Here is a 17,774-nt window from a genome sequence, read left to right on the forward strand (position 1 = left end):
ATAGATGATTTAGATGAGATTTTTTTCAATCATTCCCACATTATATATTTTAATCTACAATGTCTCTAACCTATTTATACCATCTAAGCCAAACAAATCAAACTGTTTTTAAAACTTGGAAAATAAATGATGCATTACTCATATCAAGATAAGCATGTGTTTGAAATTTTACATCCCTTCCCTTAATTAGACAGCCACTCCAAAGGTAATTTTAAAAAAAAAAAAGAAAGAAGTACACTCTTGGTCTCTACAAGACAGAATTCACCATTGAATTTTGTTTTGATGATTTTAAATGTTTCAGATAGCCAGGTTAGGACCCATAATTTTAATTGGTGGCAGAGATCTTCTGATTGTTATATTTGGAAATCGCCAAATATTGCTTTTCCAAACTGTAGCAAATTTGAATCCACAGTTAGCTGCTAAGAAAAATGTGTTGTTGGCTTAATTTCCACCTAAGTAAGCTACTGAAAAAAGCAGTAAGCTTTTTAGCTATTAATAATAATTTCTTCCCATCATGGAATTAGTTTATTCATGTGTTTATTTAGCATATATTTACTGGGTGCCTCTTATGTGCCAGGCACAAGGCTAAAGGCTGCAGATAGAGAAGTTAAAAATCCAGTGCCACCCCTCAGAAACTAGCTAGAATATGGCAGATCCCCGGATAGTTCCCCATGCCAGTTCACAGTCAATAGATTTCTTATTCATTGTCACTACCATAAATATAAGAGGCTGAGATGAGAATTTGTCCACCAAAAATTATGCCTGTGGATTCTTGCCTTTCCTGATGGCTTCCTTTTCTCTGATGCTCAGCTTTATTCACCATGGCAGCACAATTCAGCATGTTTGCCCCAAGTACACAGTTAGCTTTGCTCTATTGTGAGGAAAATCTGAGGTCAATTATACATATGGTATCCTGTTGCTGTCAGTTTTTTCAGGCTTAATACCTGAGACTATCACTTTCAGACCCACCCAATAATTACTCCCCTGCTTTTTAAAAATAGCTTTATTTAGGTATAATTGACCTATAATGAACTACACATATTTGAAGTATATAATCTGATTAGTTTTGACATACATATACAGCTGTGAAAGCATAATCACAATCAAGAGAGTGAACAGTGCCATTATCAGCAGAAGGTTCTTTGTGCCTCTCTGATCCCTGTCTACACCCCACATCCCCCTGCTGTATGCAGCAAATAACTGATACTGTTTTGAGATTCATCCATGCATGTATCAATAGTTCATTCCTTTATATTGCTGAGTGGTATTCTATTTTGAGTTAATTTCTTATATGGTAAAGGTATGAATTGAAGTTCTTTTTTTCGCATATGGACATCCCATTGTTCTAGCACCATTTTTTGAAAAATTTTTTTAAAAGCCTGTCCTCTACTGAATTGCCTTCATACCTTTGTCAGAAAGCAATTGAGTTTTTATGTGTGAGCCTATTTCTGGACTCTGTATTCTGTTCCTTTGATCTGTTTATCTTGTGCCAGTACCACACTGTCTTGATTACTGTAGCTTTGATATAAGTCTTGAAATCAGGAACTGTTAGTCCTCCAACTTTGCTCCTTTTCACACTTGTTTTGGCTATTCTAGACTCTTTGCACTTCCATGTGAATTTTTATAATCGGTTTGTCAATTAATGAAAAAAATGCCTGCTGGGATTTTGATTTGGCATTGTTTTTGAATCTACAGATAAACTTGGGAAGAATTAACATTTTAACAATATTAAGTCTCCTAATTCATGAACATGACATTTCTCTTCATTTATTGATATCTTCTCAAATTTCCTTTAGCAACATTTTGTTGAATGTTTCTTAACATGGAAGTTGAGATCACTGATTTGAGACCTTTCTTATTTTCTGTTATAGGCTTTTTGTGTTATAAATTTCCCCTGAAGTACTTGATATGTTGTGTTTTCATTTTCATTCAGTTCAGAATACTTTCTAATTTCCCCTTTGATTTCTTCTTTGACTCATGGGTTATTTAATTTCAGTGTTGCTGGAGATTTTTCCAGTGATCTTTCTGTTATTACTTTCTAATTTAATTACATTGTAATTGGAGAACATACTTAGTCTGAATTGATTCCTTTTAAATTTATTGAGACACATTTTATGGCCCAGAATCAAGTTTATCTTGGTAAATGTTCATTTGAGAAGAAGGTTGAGAAGAATACTGTGGTTGGGTGGAGTGTTCTGTCAGTGACAGTTAGGTCAAGTTGGTTGACAGTGTTATTCAAGTCTTCTCCATCCTTCCTGATTTTCTGTCTACTTGTTCTATTATTGAAAGAGAGGTATTAAAATCCCTGACTATAAATTGTGGATTTGTCTAATTTCCCTTGTACTTCTATTAATTTTTGCTTTATGTATCTTAAAGCTATTATTTGGTTCTATAATGTTTAGAATTGTTACCTGCTCTAATTAATTGACTCCTTCATCATTATGAAATGACCTTCTTTATACCCAATGATAGTCTTTGCTCTAAAATCTACTTGATCTGATATTATATAGCCACTTTAGCTTTCTTTGGATTAGAGTTATCATCTTTTAACATACTTTTACTTTTAACCCATTTGTGATTTTACATTTGAAGTACATTTGATTTAGGCAGCATGCAGATGGATCTTGCTTCTTTTTTTCCTAACATCTTTATTGGAGTATAATTGCTTTACAATGGTGTGTTTCTGCTGTATAACAAAGTGAGTCAGCTATACATAAACATATATCCCCATATCTCCTCCCTCTTGCGTCTCCCTTCCTCCCACCCTCCCTATCCCACCCCTGTAGGTGGTCACAAAGCACCGAGCTGATCTCCTTGTGCTATGTGGCTGCTTCCCCCTAGCTATCTATTTTACATTTGGTAGTGTATATGTGTCCATGCCACTCTCTCACTTCGTCCCAGCTTACCCTTCTCCCTCCCCATGTACTCAAGTCCATTCTCTACGTCTGTGTCCATCGACCTCACAACAAATAACTCAATTTCATTTCTTTCTGTGATTGAGTTAATACTCCATTGTATACATGTGCCACATCTTCTTTATCCCTTCATCTGTTGATGGACACTTAGGTTGCTTCCATGTCCTGGCTATTGTAAATACAGCTGTGATAAACACTGTGCTGCCTGACTCTTTTTAAATTATGGTTTTCTCAGGGTATATGCCCAGTAGTGGGATTGCTGGGTCATATGGTAATTCTATTCTTAGTTTTTTAAGGAACCTCCATACTGTTCTCCATAGTGGCTGTGTGAATTTACATTCCCACCAACAGTGCAAGAGGGTTCCCTTTCCTCCACACCCTCTCCAGCATTTATTGTCTGTAGATTTTTTTTTTTTTTTTGTCTGTAGATTTTTTGATGATGGCCATACTGACTGGTGTGAGGTGATACCTCATTGTAGTTTTGATTTGCATTTCTCTAATGATTAGTGATGTTCAGCATCCTTTCATGTGTTTGTTGGCAATCTGGATATCTTCTTTGGAGAAATGTCTATTTAGGTCTTCTGCCCATTTTTGGATTAGGTTGTTTGTTCTTTTGATATTGAGCTGCATAAGCTGCCTGTATATTTTGGAGATTAATTCTTTGTCAGTTCCTTCATTTGCAAATATGTTCTCCCATTCTGAGGGTTGTCTTTTCATCTTGTTTATGGTTTCCTTTGCTGTGCAAAAGCTTTTAAGTTTCATTAGGTCCCATTTGTTTATTTTTTTTTAATTTCCATTTCTCTAGGAGGTGGGTCAAAAAGGACCTTGCTGTGATGTATGTCATAGAGTGTTGTGCCTATGTTTTCCTCTAAGAGTTTGATAGTGTCTGGCCTTACATTTAGGTCTTTAATCCACTTTGAGTTTATTTTTGTGTATAATGCTAGGGAGTGTTCTAATTTCATTCTTTTACATGTAGCTGTCCAGTTTTCCCAGCACCATTTATTGAAGAGGCTGTCTTTTCTCCATTGTATATTCTTGCCTCCTTTATCAAAGATAAGGTGACCATACGTGTGTGGGTATATCTCTGGGCTTTCTATCCTGTTCCATTGATCTATATTTCTGTTTTTGTGCCAGTACTATACTGTCTTGATGACTGTAGCTTTGTAGTATAGTCTGAAGTCAGGGTGCCTGATTCTTCCAGGTCCGTTTTTCGTTCTCAAGATTGCTTTGGCTATTCGGGGTCTTTTGTGTCCATTCAAATTGTGAAATATTTTTTGTTCTACTTTTGTGAAAAATGCTGTTGGTAGTTTGATAGGGATTACATTGAATCTGTAGATTGCTTTGGGTAGTATAGTCATTTTCACAATGTTGATTCTTCCCATCCAAGAACATGGTATATCTCTCCATCTGTTGGTATCATCTTTAGTTTCTTTCATCAGTGTCTTATAGTTTTCTGCATATAGGTCTTTTGTCTCCCTAGGTAGGTTTATTCCTAGGTATTTTATTCTTTTTGTTGCAACGGTAAATGGGAGTGTTTCCTTAATTTCTCTTTCAGATAGTTCATCATTAGTGTATAGGAATGCAAGAGATTTCTGTGCATTAATTTTGTATCCTGCTACTTTACCAAATTCATTGATTAGCTCTAGCAGTTTTCTGGTAGCATCTTTGGGATTCCCTATGTATAGTATCATGTCGTCTGCAAACAGTGACAGCTTTACTTCTTCTTTTCCGATTTGGATTCCTTTTATTTATTTTTCTTCTCTGACTGCTGTGGCTAAAACTTCGAAAACTATGTTGAATAATAGTGGTGACAGTGGGCAACCTTGTCTTGTTCCTGATCTTAGAGGAAATGGTTTCAGTTTTTCACCATTGAGAACGATGTTGGCTGCAGGTTTGTCAGATATGCCCTTTATTATGTTGAAGTAAGTTCCCTCTATGCCTACTTTCTGGAGGGTTTTTATCATAAATGCGTGTTGAATTTTGTCAAAAGCTTTTACTACGTCTGTTGAGATGATCACATGGTTTTTCTCCTTCAGTTTGTTAATATGGTGTATCACATTGATTGATTTGCATATATTGAAGAATCCTTGCATTCCTGGGATAAACCCCACTTGATCATGGTGTATGATCCTTTTAATGTGTTGTTGGATTCTTTGTGCTAGTATTTTGTTGAGGATTTTTGCATTTATGTTCATCAGTGATATTGACCTGTAGTTTTCTTTTTTGGTGACATCTTTGTCTGGTTTGTTATCAGGGTGATGGTGGCCTCGTAGAATGAGTTTGGGAGTGTTCCTCCCTCTGCTATATTTTGGAAGACTTTGAGAAGGGTAGGTGTTAGCTCTTCTCTAAATGTTTGATAGAATTCGCCCGTGAAGCCATCTGGTCCTGGGCTTTTGTTTGTTGGAAGATTGTTAATCACAGTCTCAATTTCAGTCCTTGTGATTGGTTTGTTTATGCTTTCTATTTCTTCCTGGTTCAGTCTCAGAAGGTTGTGCTTTTCTAAGAATTTGTCCATTTCTTCCAGGTTGTCCATTTGATTGGCATATAGTTGCTTGTAGTAATCTCTCATGATCCTTTGTATTTCTGCAGTGTCAGTTGTTATTCCTCATTTTTCATTTCTAATTCTGCTGATTTGAGTCTTCTCCCTTTTTTTTCCTGTTGTGTCTGGCTAATGGTTTATCAATTTTGTTTATCTTCTCCAAGTTTTAGTTTTATTGCTCTTAGCTATTGTTTCCTTCATTTATTTTTGATCTGATCTTTATGATTTCTTTCCTTCTGCTACCTTTGGGGGTTTTTTGTTCTTCCTTCTCTAATTGCTTTAGATGTAAGGTTACATTGTTCATTTGAGATGTTTCTTGTTTCTTGAGGTAGGATTGTATTGCTATAAACTTCCCTCTTAGAACTCCTTTTGCTGCATTCCATAGGTTTTGGGTCGTCATGTTCTCATTGTCATTTGTTTCTAGGTATTTTTTGATTTCATCTTTGATTTCTTCAGTGATCTCTTGGTTATTTAGTAGTGTATTGTTTATCCTCCATGTGTTTGTATTTTTGACAGATTTTTTCCTGTAATTGATATCTAGTCTCATAGTGTTGTGGTCGGAAAAGATACTTGATACAATTTCAGTTTTTTTAAATTTACCAGTGCATGATTTGTGACCCAAGTTATGATCTATCCTGGAGAATGTTCCATGAGCACTTGAGAAGAAAGTGTATTCTATTGTTTTTGGATGGAATGTCCTATAAATTTCAATTAAGTCCATCTTGTTTAATGTATCATTGAAAGTTTGTGTTTCCTTATTTGTTTTCATTTTGGATTATCTGTCCATTGGTGAAAGTGGGGTGTTAAAGTCCCCTACTATGATTGTGTTACTGTCGATTTCCCCTTTTATGGCTCTTAGTAATTGCCTTATGTATTGAGGTGCTCCTATGTTGGGTACATAAATATTTACAATTGTTATATCTTGTTCTTGGATGGATCCCTTGATCATTATGTAGTGTCCCTCTTTGTCTCTTTGTAGTGTCCTTCTTTGTCTCTTTATTTACTATAATAAAACATACAGTCTTTATTTTAAAGTCTGTTTTGTCTGATATGAGAATTGCTACTCCAGCTTTCTTTTGATTTCCATTTGCATGGAATATCTTTTTCCATCCCCTCACTTTCAGTCTGTATGTGTCCCTAGGTCTGAAGTGGGTCTCTTGTAGGCAGCATATATACATGTCTTGTTTTTGTATCCATTCAGCCAGTCTGTGTCTTTTGTTTCTAGCATTTAAGCCATTTACATTTAAGATAGTTATTGATAGGTGTTCCTATTACCATTTTCTTAATTATTTGGGGTTTGTTATGGTAGGTGTTTTCCTTCTCTTGTGTTTCCTGCCTAGAGAAGTTCCTTTAGCATTTGTTGTAAAGCTGGTTTGGTGGTGCTGAATTCTCTTAGCTTTTGCTTGTCTGTAAAGATTTTAATATCTCCATTGAATCTGAATGAGATCCTTGCTGGGTAGAATAATCTTGGTTTTAGGTTTTTTCTCTTTCATCACTTTAACTATGTCCTGCCCTGCCTTCTGGCTTGCAGAGTTTCTGCTGAAAGATCAGCTGTTAACCTTATGGGGATTCCCTTGTATGTTATTTGTTGCTTTTCCCTTGCTGCTTTTAATATTTTCTCTTTGTATTTAATTTTTGATAGTTTGATTAATATGTGTCTTGGCGTGTTTCTCCTTGGATTTATCCTGTATGGGACTCTGCACTTCCTGGACTTGATTGACTATGTCCTTTCCCATATTAGGGAAGTTTTCAACTATAATCTCTTCAAATATTTTCTCAGTCCCTTTCGTTTTCTCTTCTTCTTCTGGGACCCCTATAATTCAGATGTTGGTGCGTTTAATTTTGTCCCAGAGGTCTCTGAGACTGTCTTCAATTCTTTTCATTCTTTTTTCTTTATTCTGCTCTGCGGTAGTTATTTCCACTATTTTATCTTCCAGGTCACCTATCCATTCTTCTGCCTCAGTTACCTGCTATTGATTCCTTCTAGAGAATTTTTAATTGCATTTATTGTGTTGTTCGTCATTGTTTGTTTGCTCTTTAGTTCTTCTACGTCCTTGTTAAACGTTTCTTGTATTTTCTCCATTCTATTTCCAAGATTTTGGATCATCTTTTACTATCATTGCTCTGAATTCTTTTTCAGGTAGACTGCCTATTTCCTTGCCATTTGTTTGGTCTGTTGTGTTTTTACCTTGCTCCTTCATCAGCTGTGTATTTCTCTGTCTTCTCATTTTGCTTAACTTACTGTGTTTGGGGTCTCCTTTCCACAGGCTGCAGGTTCGTAGTTCCCATTGTTTTTGGTGTGTGCCCCCATTGGGGGAGGTTGGTTCAGTGGGTTTTGTAGGCTTCCTGGTGGAGGGGACTGGTGCCTGTGTTCTGGTGAATGAAGCTGGATCTTGTCTTTCTGGTGTGCAGGACCGCATCCGGTGGTGTGTTTTGGGGTGTCTGTGTACTTATGATTTTAGGCAGCCTCTCTGCTAATGGGTGGGGTTGTGTTCCTGTCTTGCTAGTTGTTTGGCACAGGGTGTCCAGCACTGTAGCTTGCTGGTCACTGAGTGGAGCTGGGTGTTCACGTTGAGATGTAGATATCTGAGAGAGCTTTCACCATTTGCTGGAGCACCAGGGTCTTGCTTTTTTATCTAATCTGAAAACCTCTGCCTATTTATTTATTTATTTATTTATGGCTGCATTGGTTCTTCGTTGCTGCGCACAGGCTTTCTCTAGTTGCAACCAGCAGGGGCTACTCTTTGTTGTGGTGCCCGGGCTTCTCATTGCATTGGCTTCTCTTGTGGCGGAGCACAGGTTCTAGGCATGTGGACTTCAATAGTATTGGCATGTGGACTCGGTAGTTGTGGCTCACAGGCTCTAGAGTGCAGGCTCAGTAGTTGTGGCGCACAGGCTTAGTTGCTCCGCAGCATGTAGGATCTTCCCGGACCAGGGCTCGAGCCCGTGTCCCCTGCATTGGCAGGTGGATTCTTAACCACTGCGCCACCAGGGAAGGCCCTGCCTTTTTCATTGGAGCATTTAGACCAGTTCTATTTAATCTAATTATTGGTATCATTAGGTTTAAGTCTATTATCTTACCACTGGTAGTATTCTTCTTTGTTCCTAAAAAAATGCTACTTTATTTTATCAAATATTATTATAGCTATACTAGTTTTCCTATGGTTAGCATTTTCCTAATATATCTTTTTTCATTCTTATACTTCTACCTGTACTTTAGATGTGTCTCTTGTAAATGGCCTATAAGGTGGATTCTGACTTTATACTTTTTAACATGTACCTAAAATCTAAAGCTAATCAATGTTCCTTTTTCCCAAATATTACCAGGATCTTAGAAGAGTTTTCTCTCCTATCACTCGTTTTTTTCCCATTTTACATGTTACTGTATCGAGTATTCTATGAACTTTTTTAACCTCATCAATCAAATATCATTATTTGTTATACCGCTTTCTTTATTCACCATTCCTTTTCACATCTCAGATGTCCCTTCTAGAGTGTTTTTTATTCTTCCTGAAGAAATCCTTTGGAAGTTACTGCCATAAATTTCGTTCTGAAGTTAACTTTTGCAGTTGCTACTCACTGGAAAATTAATGGTGGTATGGCTGATTGACAGTTATTTTCTTTTAGTATCTGCTCCCATTGTGGCTCTCAAGAAATTTGCTTTAGTATAATTGCTGGTAACTTCACATATAATCTGTCATTTCTGTCTGGCTGCTTTTTACATTGTTTGTTTGTCTTTGATGTGCTTCATTTCACTATGAGATGCCTAGATGTGAGGTTTTTTTATTTTAACTTTCTTCCAATTCATTATGACTCTTGAATCTGAGAATTCATGTCATTCATCATTTTAAGAAAATTCTCATCCATTATATATTTGAATATTTCCTCTCTCCTCTTTGGAGCTCAAGTATAATAAAACTTTTTATTCTGTTATCTATGTCTTTTAATTTTTACTTTTATATTTTCTGTATCTAAGTGATATTTGGGGAAATTTCAGAGCTTGTCTGTTTCATAGTATCTTTTCATCTGAGACTAATCTGCTATTTAACCTCCTTATTGAGTTTTAATTTCAGTTATGTTTTTCACATATTGAAGTGAAATTCTATTTTGATTCTTTTTCAAATCAATCTGATCTTTTACCTTGTTTTGTTTACCTAGTACCCTGTTTTTTATTATAGTACTTTAAATAATTTAAGCAAACTTATTTTATATTCTGTATTTAGTTATTCCAACGTCAGACATCCTCCAGAGTCTAAATCTGTTTGTTGCTTTGGCTGGCTTGCTAGTGGTGTCTTGTTTCCTTCTGTGTTTTGAAATTTGGATTGTAAATTCATGTTCAACCAGGACTTTTTGTGGAAATCCTTTAAAGCTTAGATTACTGTAAGTCCATCCATAGAGAATTTATATAAAATTCTGTTAGCTTCCCTGGGTGTTACCATTTCGGGACAGCTTTTAGTCAATGTCTCAGTTAAGGGTTTTCCACCAGTACCGTACATGTGAACCCCAAACTCACATTAGGAAAACATCATTAGGCTGAGAGAGACATGTTATTTTGTTCTCTTCCATTGTTTGTAGGTGGACTTACATTAAAGGCCTAGTTCTCAGAGGGTCCCCACTTTACATAGGAGTCTCAGTTCCATTTCTCCATATTTTGTGAGATCAAATCTGTTAAAATCCAAGAGTTGAAGTTATGAGATCAGTAAAAGCCATTTCAGTACTCAACTCACCCCTGAGGCTTCCTGCTCCCTCTTTTTTTGTCCCACAGGGATTTCCCTTCATTTTATGTGAGCTTACCCACACATTATAAAATTATATTTTGTATACTTCTAAAGCATTTCTTGGCATTTTGTAGTGGCAGAATTTTTCAAGATGTGTATATTCCTACACAATAGCAGGAACAGGAGTTCTCCCATTTTAGTTCATAGACTCTATCTAGGCTAACTTTTTGGGTTACAACTTTTCATTCTAGTTCCTCCATTCTTTAAGGCTAAAGGCAAGCTATTATTATTCGCACCATTTTAATTTCTGAAGGAGCCAGATCTTCAGCTGTTCTTTGGTTTTGGCATCTTGTCAGAACCATTACTTGGGTTGTCATTCTTTAGGAATCCTGTTTTCTCTCTGGCTAAATCCTCAAAGGGCTTAAATCATTTGGAACTTTTCAGTTATCATCTTCCTTGATGTCTCCTGCATGTGCCTTGTTGGCCACTCTCTTCTTGATATTTTCCTCCCCTGACTTCTGAGTTGCCTTTTTTTCCTGATTTTGTTCCTACAAAACTCAGTCCCCAGTGCTGGCTCCTCTTCCTCTGCCTACCTTTCACACTTGGCTTTTCCTCAGTCTCTTTTCTTCTGTTTTCTCTTCTGCCCACCTGGAATCCCTGGGTTATGGAGTCTACTTTCGTCTCTTCAGCTGTTACCTGCATTCTGCCTGTCCGCAGCCCTGGCCTCCCCTGAGCAGCAGGTCTGTATATCCAACTGCCTACTCAGACCCCTGGGGCTCCCACCCCCATCATTTGGCAGCACTAACACTTTGCCAGAAGTTCTGATCTACAGGAATGGGGAGGTATGTCCTCTAGAAGATGCTGGTTTTCATCTTTTTCTCTTATAACAAAACAAAGTGAAATACTAAATTTGTTCTTTGAAGAAAAATGTTAACATATTACCAAAGCACTGATAGTGTTGAAGGGTAAACCCTGAAAGGTCTTGTTTTAGGGAAGAATCATGATTGCAATTGGTAAAAGAAAAAAGGCTGGTGGATGCTAAGACTGTACCATTGTGGTGCCTCATAAAGATGTGATGAAATAATGTTAAGACTTGTTGAAAATTATACCCCCTAAATACTGTTAAGTGACTGTTTCGCTTACTGAAATGAATTCTCTGTGTGTTTTTTTTCTAGATTTCCCTCTTTAAAAGGATGTCATTGACGAGCCAGAAAAGTAGAAAGCAGAATAATAATGAGCCACTCCCAGAGATAAAATCAATAGGAGATAAAATAGCTTTTAAAAAGAATAAGAAAGATGCCAACAAGAAGCACATGGGGCAAAATCATCAGGATACCTCACCCCCAAATATGGAGAGAAGGTCAAAATCTTGCATAATACTGTGAATATATGTTTATGTTTTCATGGTCACCATGCCCATTGTAATTTATACTTGAAAAACATTTGAGCTCTGACGGAAAGTTTCTAATAACAAACTTTTAAAGATATAACTTAAGAACGTGTTTTATTTGGTTTGAATAGTATGACCAGTTTTGATATTTATTTAAATGCTGATATTTTTGACAAGCAATTTCAGAATATGTGTATCTCAGACTCTCCTTCAAGCGTTGTGGCCTTAACTGTTCAGTGTTGCAATATAAAATATATTTTTATATGTGAAACTTAAATTAAGATATTTCATAGTTTTTACCAAATTTTACTGCTTTATAATTTCATAAGGCAATATTTGCAATCTCATGACACTAACAGTTTTTAATGTATTTGCAATTTTCAAAAACGGAGTCAAAATTGTTTTTAATGAACATATTTTAATAAACTATAGCTGGTCGGTTCCACTGTTTAAATGGGTGAATATGAATAAAATTTGGAGGTACTTGGAGTTATCAGTTGACAAAACAGGGGCAAAAAAAATCTAATTTTAAAATATTGAAAGATGCAAAATGCATTTCCCTTTGAGTAAAGAAAGTCTCAGGGCAACTGTATAAACAGGACATCTTTGTGGAGAAACTGTGTTGAAATTTCTTTGCTTCCCGCTCCTCTCTTTAGGGAGGTGATTTGACATGAAAACATTGCAGATTATCTGCACTGTTTGACCATGCCACAGATCACCAGTCTAGGAGAACCGGACACAGCCAGACTGGCTCATTGCAGCTGTCTCTAGCACTGACAGTGGTAACTAAGGTTGGCTGTGTCACACAGTGCTCTGCCACAAGGAATAGGAAGGGTAAAGCTGCTAAGTCTGCTCTAATAGAAACATTGCTTTCCTGTGCTCACAGATGCTACTTATTTAATTGATCAAACTACCTTCATTTTTCCCATTCTAATTTCTGACTAAAACATTTGCTTATTCAATCACAGTGACCATTGCCCCATTTAAACAAAACAAAACAAAAATACTCCATCTTTGTGTTTCACGTACAAAGGCTGTAAGGATTTTAGTCTAGAATAGATGTGATTTTGAAATCTTACAAAATAGTCTCCTATATTACATTTAGTGGAATTCTAATTTTATTAAAGGTAAGTTTAATAAAAAATTTTGCTATTGCCACTATAGTACTAGTACAGTATTGTAAAAATACTTTGCCAAAATATAAACTATAGAAGCCAAGTGGAAGTGAAACTCACAGTAATACTAAGACATGCCAGTTGTGATAGGCAGGATCCTAAAATGGCCCCCAAGGTTCCTGCCTGCTGGTATACTTGCCTTGAATAATCCCTTCCCCTTGAGAGTAGGGGAGACCAGTGAATATGATGAGCTGTCACTCCATTGCTTATGTTGTATTATGTGGAAAAGATGAAATATTTTGCAGATATAATTAAGATTTCTAATGAGTTAACTTTAAGCAAAAGAGAGATAATCCTAGGTGGGCCTGACCTAATCAGGCGAGCCCTTTCAAAAAAGATCTAGATGTCAGAGTTGGAAGAATTCAGAGCAATTCAAAGCAGTAGAGATGCTCTCCTGTTGACCTTGAAGAAGCAAACTGCCATATTATGGAGAGGGCCATGTGCCAGGGTGAGAAGCCTCTAGGGTCTGAAGGCTTCTACTCTACAACTGCAAGGCACTGAATTCTGCCAACAACCAGTGAGCTTGGAAGAGGAACCCAATCCTCAGATTAGACCATAGACCTGGCTGACACCCTGATCGCAGCTTTGTGAGGCCCTGAGCAAAGGACCTAGCTAAGTAGTACCCAGGCTCCTGACCCATGAAAACTATGAGATAATAACTATATGTTGTTCTAATCCACTAACTTTATGGTAATTTGTTATGCAGCAGTAGAAACTAACATCAGTTTTATTCTGGGAAAGGGCCTCTCTCAAATCAGAAAATTGGAGTCTTCATCTCAGGAATGAGGGGATATTTTATTAAATTTAACAAAAACTACATTTAAACCAGGGATCGCATAACTGAAGTATTGTCAGAGGCTAAACAGATAAGCGTAATGGAGCTGCTGCCAATCTGTTCTACCTGGTAATTGCTGTTTCTCAGTACTGGGCCCAGTGTTGCCAGACCCTCAGCCATTTTAAGAGTCTCACGCTCTACCGACTGAGCTAGCCGGGCGGCTTCCCCTCAGCCATTTTAAAAAGAAGGTGGAAATGCGGGTTTTTATATAGACAACTCATTCGTGTACATGTCCATATGTGCATGCATGTACATAAACAGGGAGAGCCAAACCATAGCTGCAGGCCCAATTTTGCCCACAAAGGGCAAATTGTGACCTCTGTTTTAAACAAAATACATTATTTTGGCAAGAGGAGTTTGTTTACAAGGAAAACATGTTGAAATAATTAATTAGGCCCTGGATTTATCTCAATTGTAATCTTCCCTAGTTTGGCCTCAGATTTTAAGCAGGAAATGAGAGTTAAAGAATTAATTAGAAAAGTGATGATTCTACTAAGAAGGTAATTTTTTTATTGCATACAAATGCATACTAAGCCTTCTTGGGAGTGTGGAGAGCTGGGGGAGGATGATGGAGTGTAACTGTATTGAATACAATAAAGTAAGATGTTTCTGCTGGAAGAAGCTACATTGAAGTTAAGAGACAACAGACAAACAGGCTTAATAGCAGTCCCTCCAACAATTGTGACAGATGACTACTTTGGCATAATGTTAATACACAGTCCTAATCACTGAAACGTCAGGAAATGTTATCCTAACCCTAAAATTATTTACGAAAACTACAGCAGGAAATCTTATCTGACCAGGCCAAGCTGCATTCCCAACTAGTTCCATTTGCTTTCATTTTCATCTGATATGTATAATATGTGTATTATGATAAATGAGATATCTTAAAGGTAAGGTTAGCAGTGGACTAGAGAGCTATATCTAACTTTAAATGACATTAATATGTTTTTATTTTAAGAAAAATCTTATCTGATTCGTGGTTAACATCTATCCCAAGATGAAAAAACAATTTTTTTATATTCTAGAAAAGCTTTTGAAGTTTCTCAGAAGTAATCTTTACAAGTACTTTGTTTAGAATTTGTCTAGATAGTAGCACAGTACTTCTAAAAGTTACAGAATTTTCCCTATGAGTGTGTTTATTACAACAGAAGTTTTCTATTATAATATCTCAGTCTATTAATTGCTTAAAATCATTAAAGTTCTATACATAGGAATATTTGATTTTATATTTTTAGGTAACTTATAATTTCCAACTTAGCATCAGATTTATATTAACTCCTTAATTGGTATAATTATGTAATTTACTGCAGAGAGTGATTAAGAATTACAAAAATTATATAAAAGTGTAAACTAATTTGGGAAAACTTTTTAATTAAATTGAAACTTTCATTTTTGAATTGAATACTGATTTACATAGTGTGTTAGTTTCAGGTTTACAGCAAACTGATTCAGATATGTGTGTGTGTGTGTGTATTTTAGATTATTTTCCATTATAGGTTATTACAAGATATTGAATATAGTTCTCTGTGCTTATAGTAAATCCTCGTTGCTTATCTATTTTATGTATAGTAGTTTGTATCTCTTAATCCCATATTCCTGACTTATCCCTCCCCTTCTCCCTTTCTTCTTAGGTAACTGTAAGTTTGTTTTCTAGGTCTTTGAGTCTGTTTCTCTTTTGTATATAGGTTCATTTGTATTATTTTTTAGATTCCACATATAAGTGATATATAGTATTTGTCTTTCTCTGTCTGACTTACTTCACTTAGTATGATATTCTTTAGGTTACTCCATGTTGCTGCAATGCCATTTTTTCATTCTTTTTTATGGCTGAGTAATATTTCGTGTGTGTGCGTGTGTGTGTGTGTGTGTGTGTGTGTGTGTGTGTGTGTGTATAAGAAGATATATATATCTTCTTAAACCAGTCATCTGTTCATGGACACTTGGCTTGTTTCCATGTCTTGGCTATTGTAAATAGTGGTGCTATGAACATTGGGATGCATGTATCTTTTCAAATTAGAGTTTTCATCTTTTCTGGATATGTGTCCAGGAATGGGATTGCTGGATCATATGGTAGTTCTATTTTAACTTTTTAAGGAACCTCCATACTGTTCTCCATAGTGGCTGCACCAATTTATATTCCCACCAACAGTGCAAGAGGGTTCCCTTTTCTCCACACCCTCTCAGCATTTATTTGTAGACTTTTTGTGTGTGATATACTTTTTTTTAATTGAAGTATAGTTGATTTACAATGTTGTGTTAATTTCTTCTGTACAGCAGAGTGATTCAGTTATATATATGTTCTTTTTATGTTCTTTTTTATGTTCTTTTCCATTATGGTTTATCTCAGGATATTGAATATAATTCCCTGTGCTGTACAGTAGGACCTTGTTGTTATTTGTAGACTTTCTGATGATAGCCACTCTGACTGGTGCAAGCTGATACCTCATTGTAGTTTTGATTTGCATTTCTCTAATAATTAGTGATGTTGAGCAGCTTTTCATATGCCTGTTGGCCATATATATGTCTTCTTTGGAGAAATGTCTATTTAGGTCTCCTGCCCATTTCTTTATTGGGTTTGGGTTTTTTTGATACTGAATTGTATGAGCTGTTTGTATATTTTGGATATAAACCTCTTGTCAGTTGCATCGTTTGCAAATATTTTCTTCCATTCCATAGATTGTCATTTCATTTTGTTGATGGTTTCCTTTGCTGTGCAAAAGCTTTTAAGTTTTATTAGGTCCCATTTGCTTATTTTTGCTTTTATTTCTTTTGCCTTGGGAGAGTGATCTAAGAAAATACTGCTATGATTTATGTCCTAGAATGTTTTGCCTATGTTGTCTTCTAGGAGTTTTATGGTGTCATGTCTTATATTTAGGTCTTTAAACCATTTTGAGTTAATGTTTTAATACGGTGTGATGGAGTGTTCTAATTTCATTGATTTACATGTAGCTGTCCAGCTTTCCCAATACCACTTGTTGAAGGGACTGTCTTTTCTCCATTCTTTATTCTTGCCTCCTTTGTCATACATTAATTGACCATAGGTGTGTGGGTTTATTTCTGGGCTATCTATTCTGTTCCACTGATCTCTGTCTGTTTTTGTGCCAATGCCACGTGTTTTGATTGCTGTAGCTTTGTAGTATTGTCTGAAGTCTGGAAGGGTTATGCCTCCAGTTTTGTTCTTTTTCCTCAGGATTGCTTTGGCAATTCTGGGTCTTTTGTGGTTCCATATAAATTTTAGGATTTTGTGGTTCCATATAAGGATATAAATTTTGTGGTTCCATATAAATTTGTTCTAGTTCTGTCAAAAATGTCATGGGTATTTTTACAGAGATTGCATTAAATCTGTAGACTGTTTTGGGTAGTATGGCCATTTTAGCAATATTAATTATTCCAGTCCAAGAGCATGGGGTATTTTTCCATTTCTCTGAATCATCTTCAATTTCCTTTATCAGAGTTTTGTAACTTTCAGCATATAGATCTTTTACCTCCTTGATTAAGTTTATTTCTAGGTATTTTTTTGATGCAGTTTTAAAGAGGATTGTTGTTTTTTTTTAACTTTCTTTTTCTGGTATTTAATTGTTAGTGTAAAGAAATGCAACAGATTTTTGTATATTAATCTTAGATTCTGCTACCTTGCTGAATTCATTTATTAGTTCTGATAGTTTTTGTTTGTTTGTTTTGGCCATGCCACACGGCTTGCAGGATCTTAGTTCCAACCAGGGATTGAACCTGGGCCACTGCAGTGAAAGCACCAAGTCCTAACCACTTGACCACCAGGGAATTCCCTAGTTCTAATAGTTTTTGTGTGGAGTCTTTATGGTTCTCTATATAGAGTATCATGTCATCTGCAAATAGTGATAGTTTTACTTTTCCCTTCCAACTTGGATACCTCTTATTTCTTTTTCTTGTCTGATATCTATGGCTAGAACTTCCAATACTATGTTGAATAAAAGTAGTGAGAGTGGGCATCTTTGTCTTGTTCCTGAATTTAGTAGGAAGGCTTTCAGCTTTTCACTGTTGAGTATTATGTTGGCTGTGGGTTTGTTGTAAATGCCTTTTATTATACTGAGATATGTTCCTTCTACCACTTTGGTGAGAGTTTTTATCATGAATGGACGTTGAATTTTATGAAATGCTTTTTCTGTGTCTATTGAGATGATCATGTGGTTCTTTTCTTTTGTTAATGTAGTGTATCACAT

General features: G+C 36.0%; 1 protein-coding gene across 1 annotated transcript in view; it reads left to right on the top strand.

Annotated features, from left to right (window-relative positions):
• Positions 1 to 12,071, top strand: part of RPGR (retinitis pigmentosa GTPase regulator) — a 62,158-nt gene extending 50,087 nt beyond the window's left edge. Inside the window, exon 18 of the mRNA XM_030834907.2 lies at positions 11,348 to 12,071. Within this exon, the coding sequence (XP_030690767.1) occupies positions 11,348 to 11,557 (210 nt within the window). The 3' untranslated portion in view covers positions 11,558 to 12,071. The remainder of the gene's footprint in view (positions 1 to 11,347) is intronic.
• The last annotated feature ends 5,703 nt before the right edge of the window (positions 12,072 to 17,774 follow it).

Source organism: Globicephala melas, chromosome X, assembly GCF_963455315.2.
Source record: "Globicephala melas chromosome X, mGloMel1.2, whole genome shotgun sequence".
In the NCBI taxonomy this organism is placed as follows: Eukaryota; Metazoa; Chordata; class Mammalia; order Artiodactyla; family Delphinidae; genus Globicephala; species Globicephala melas.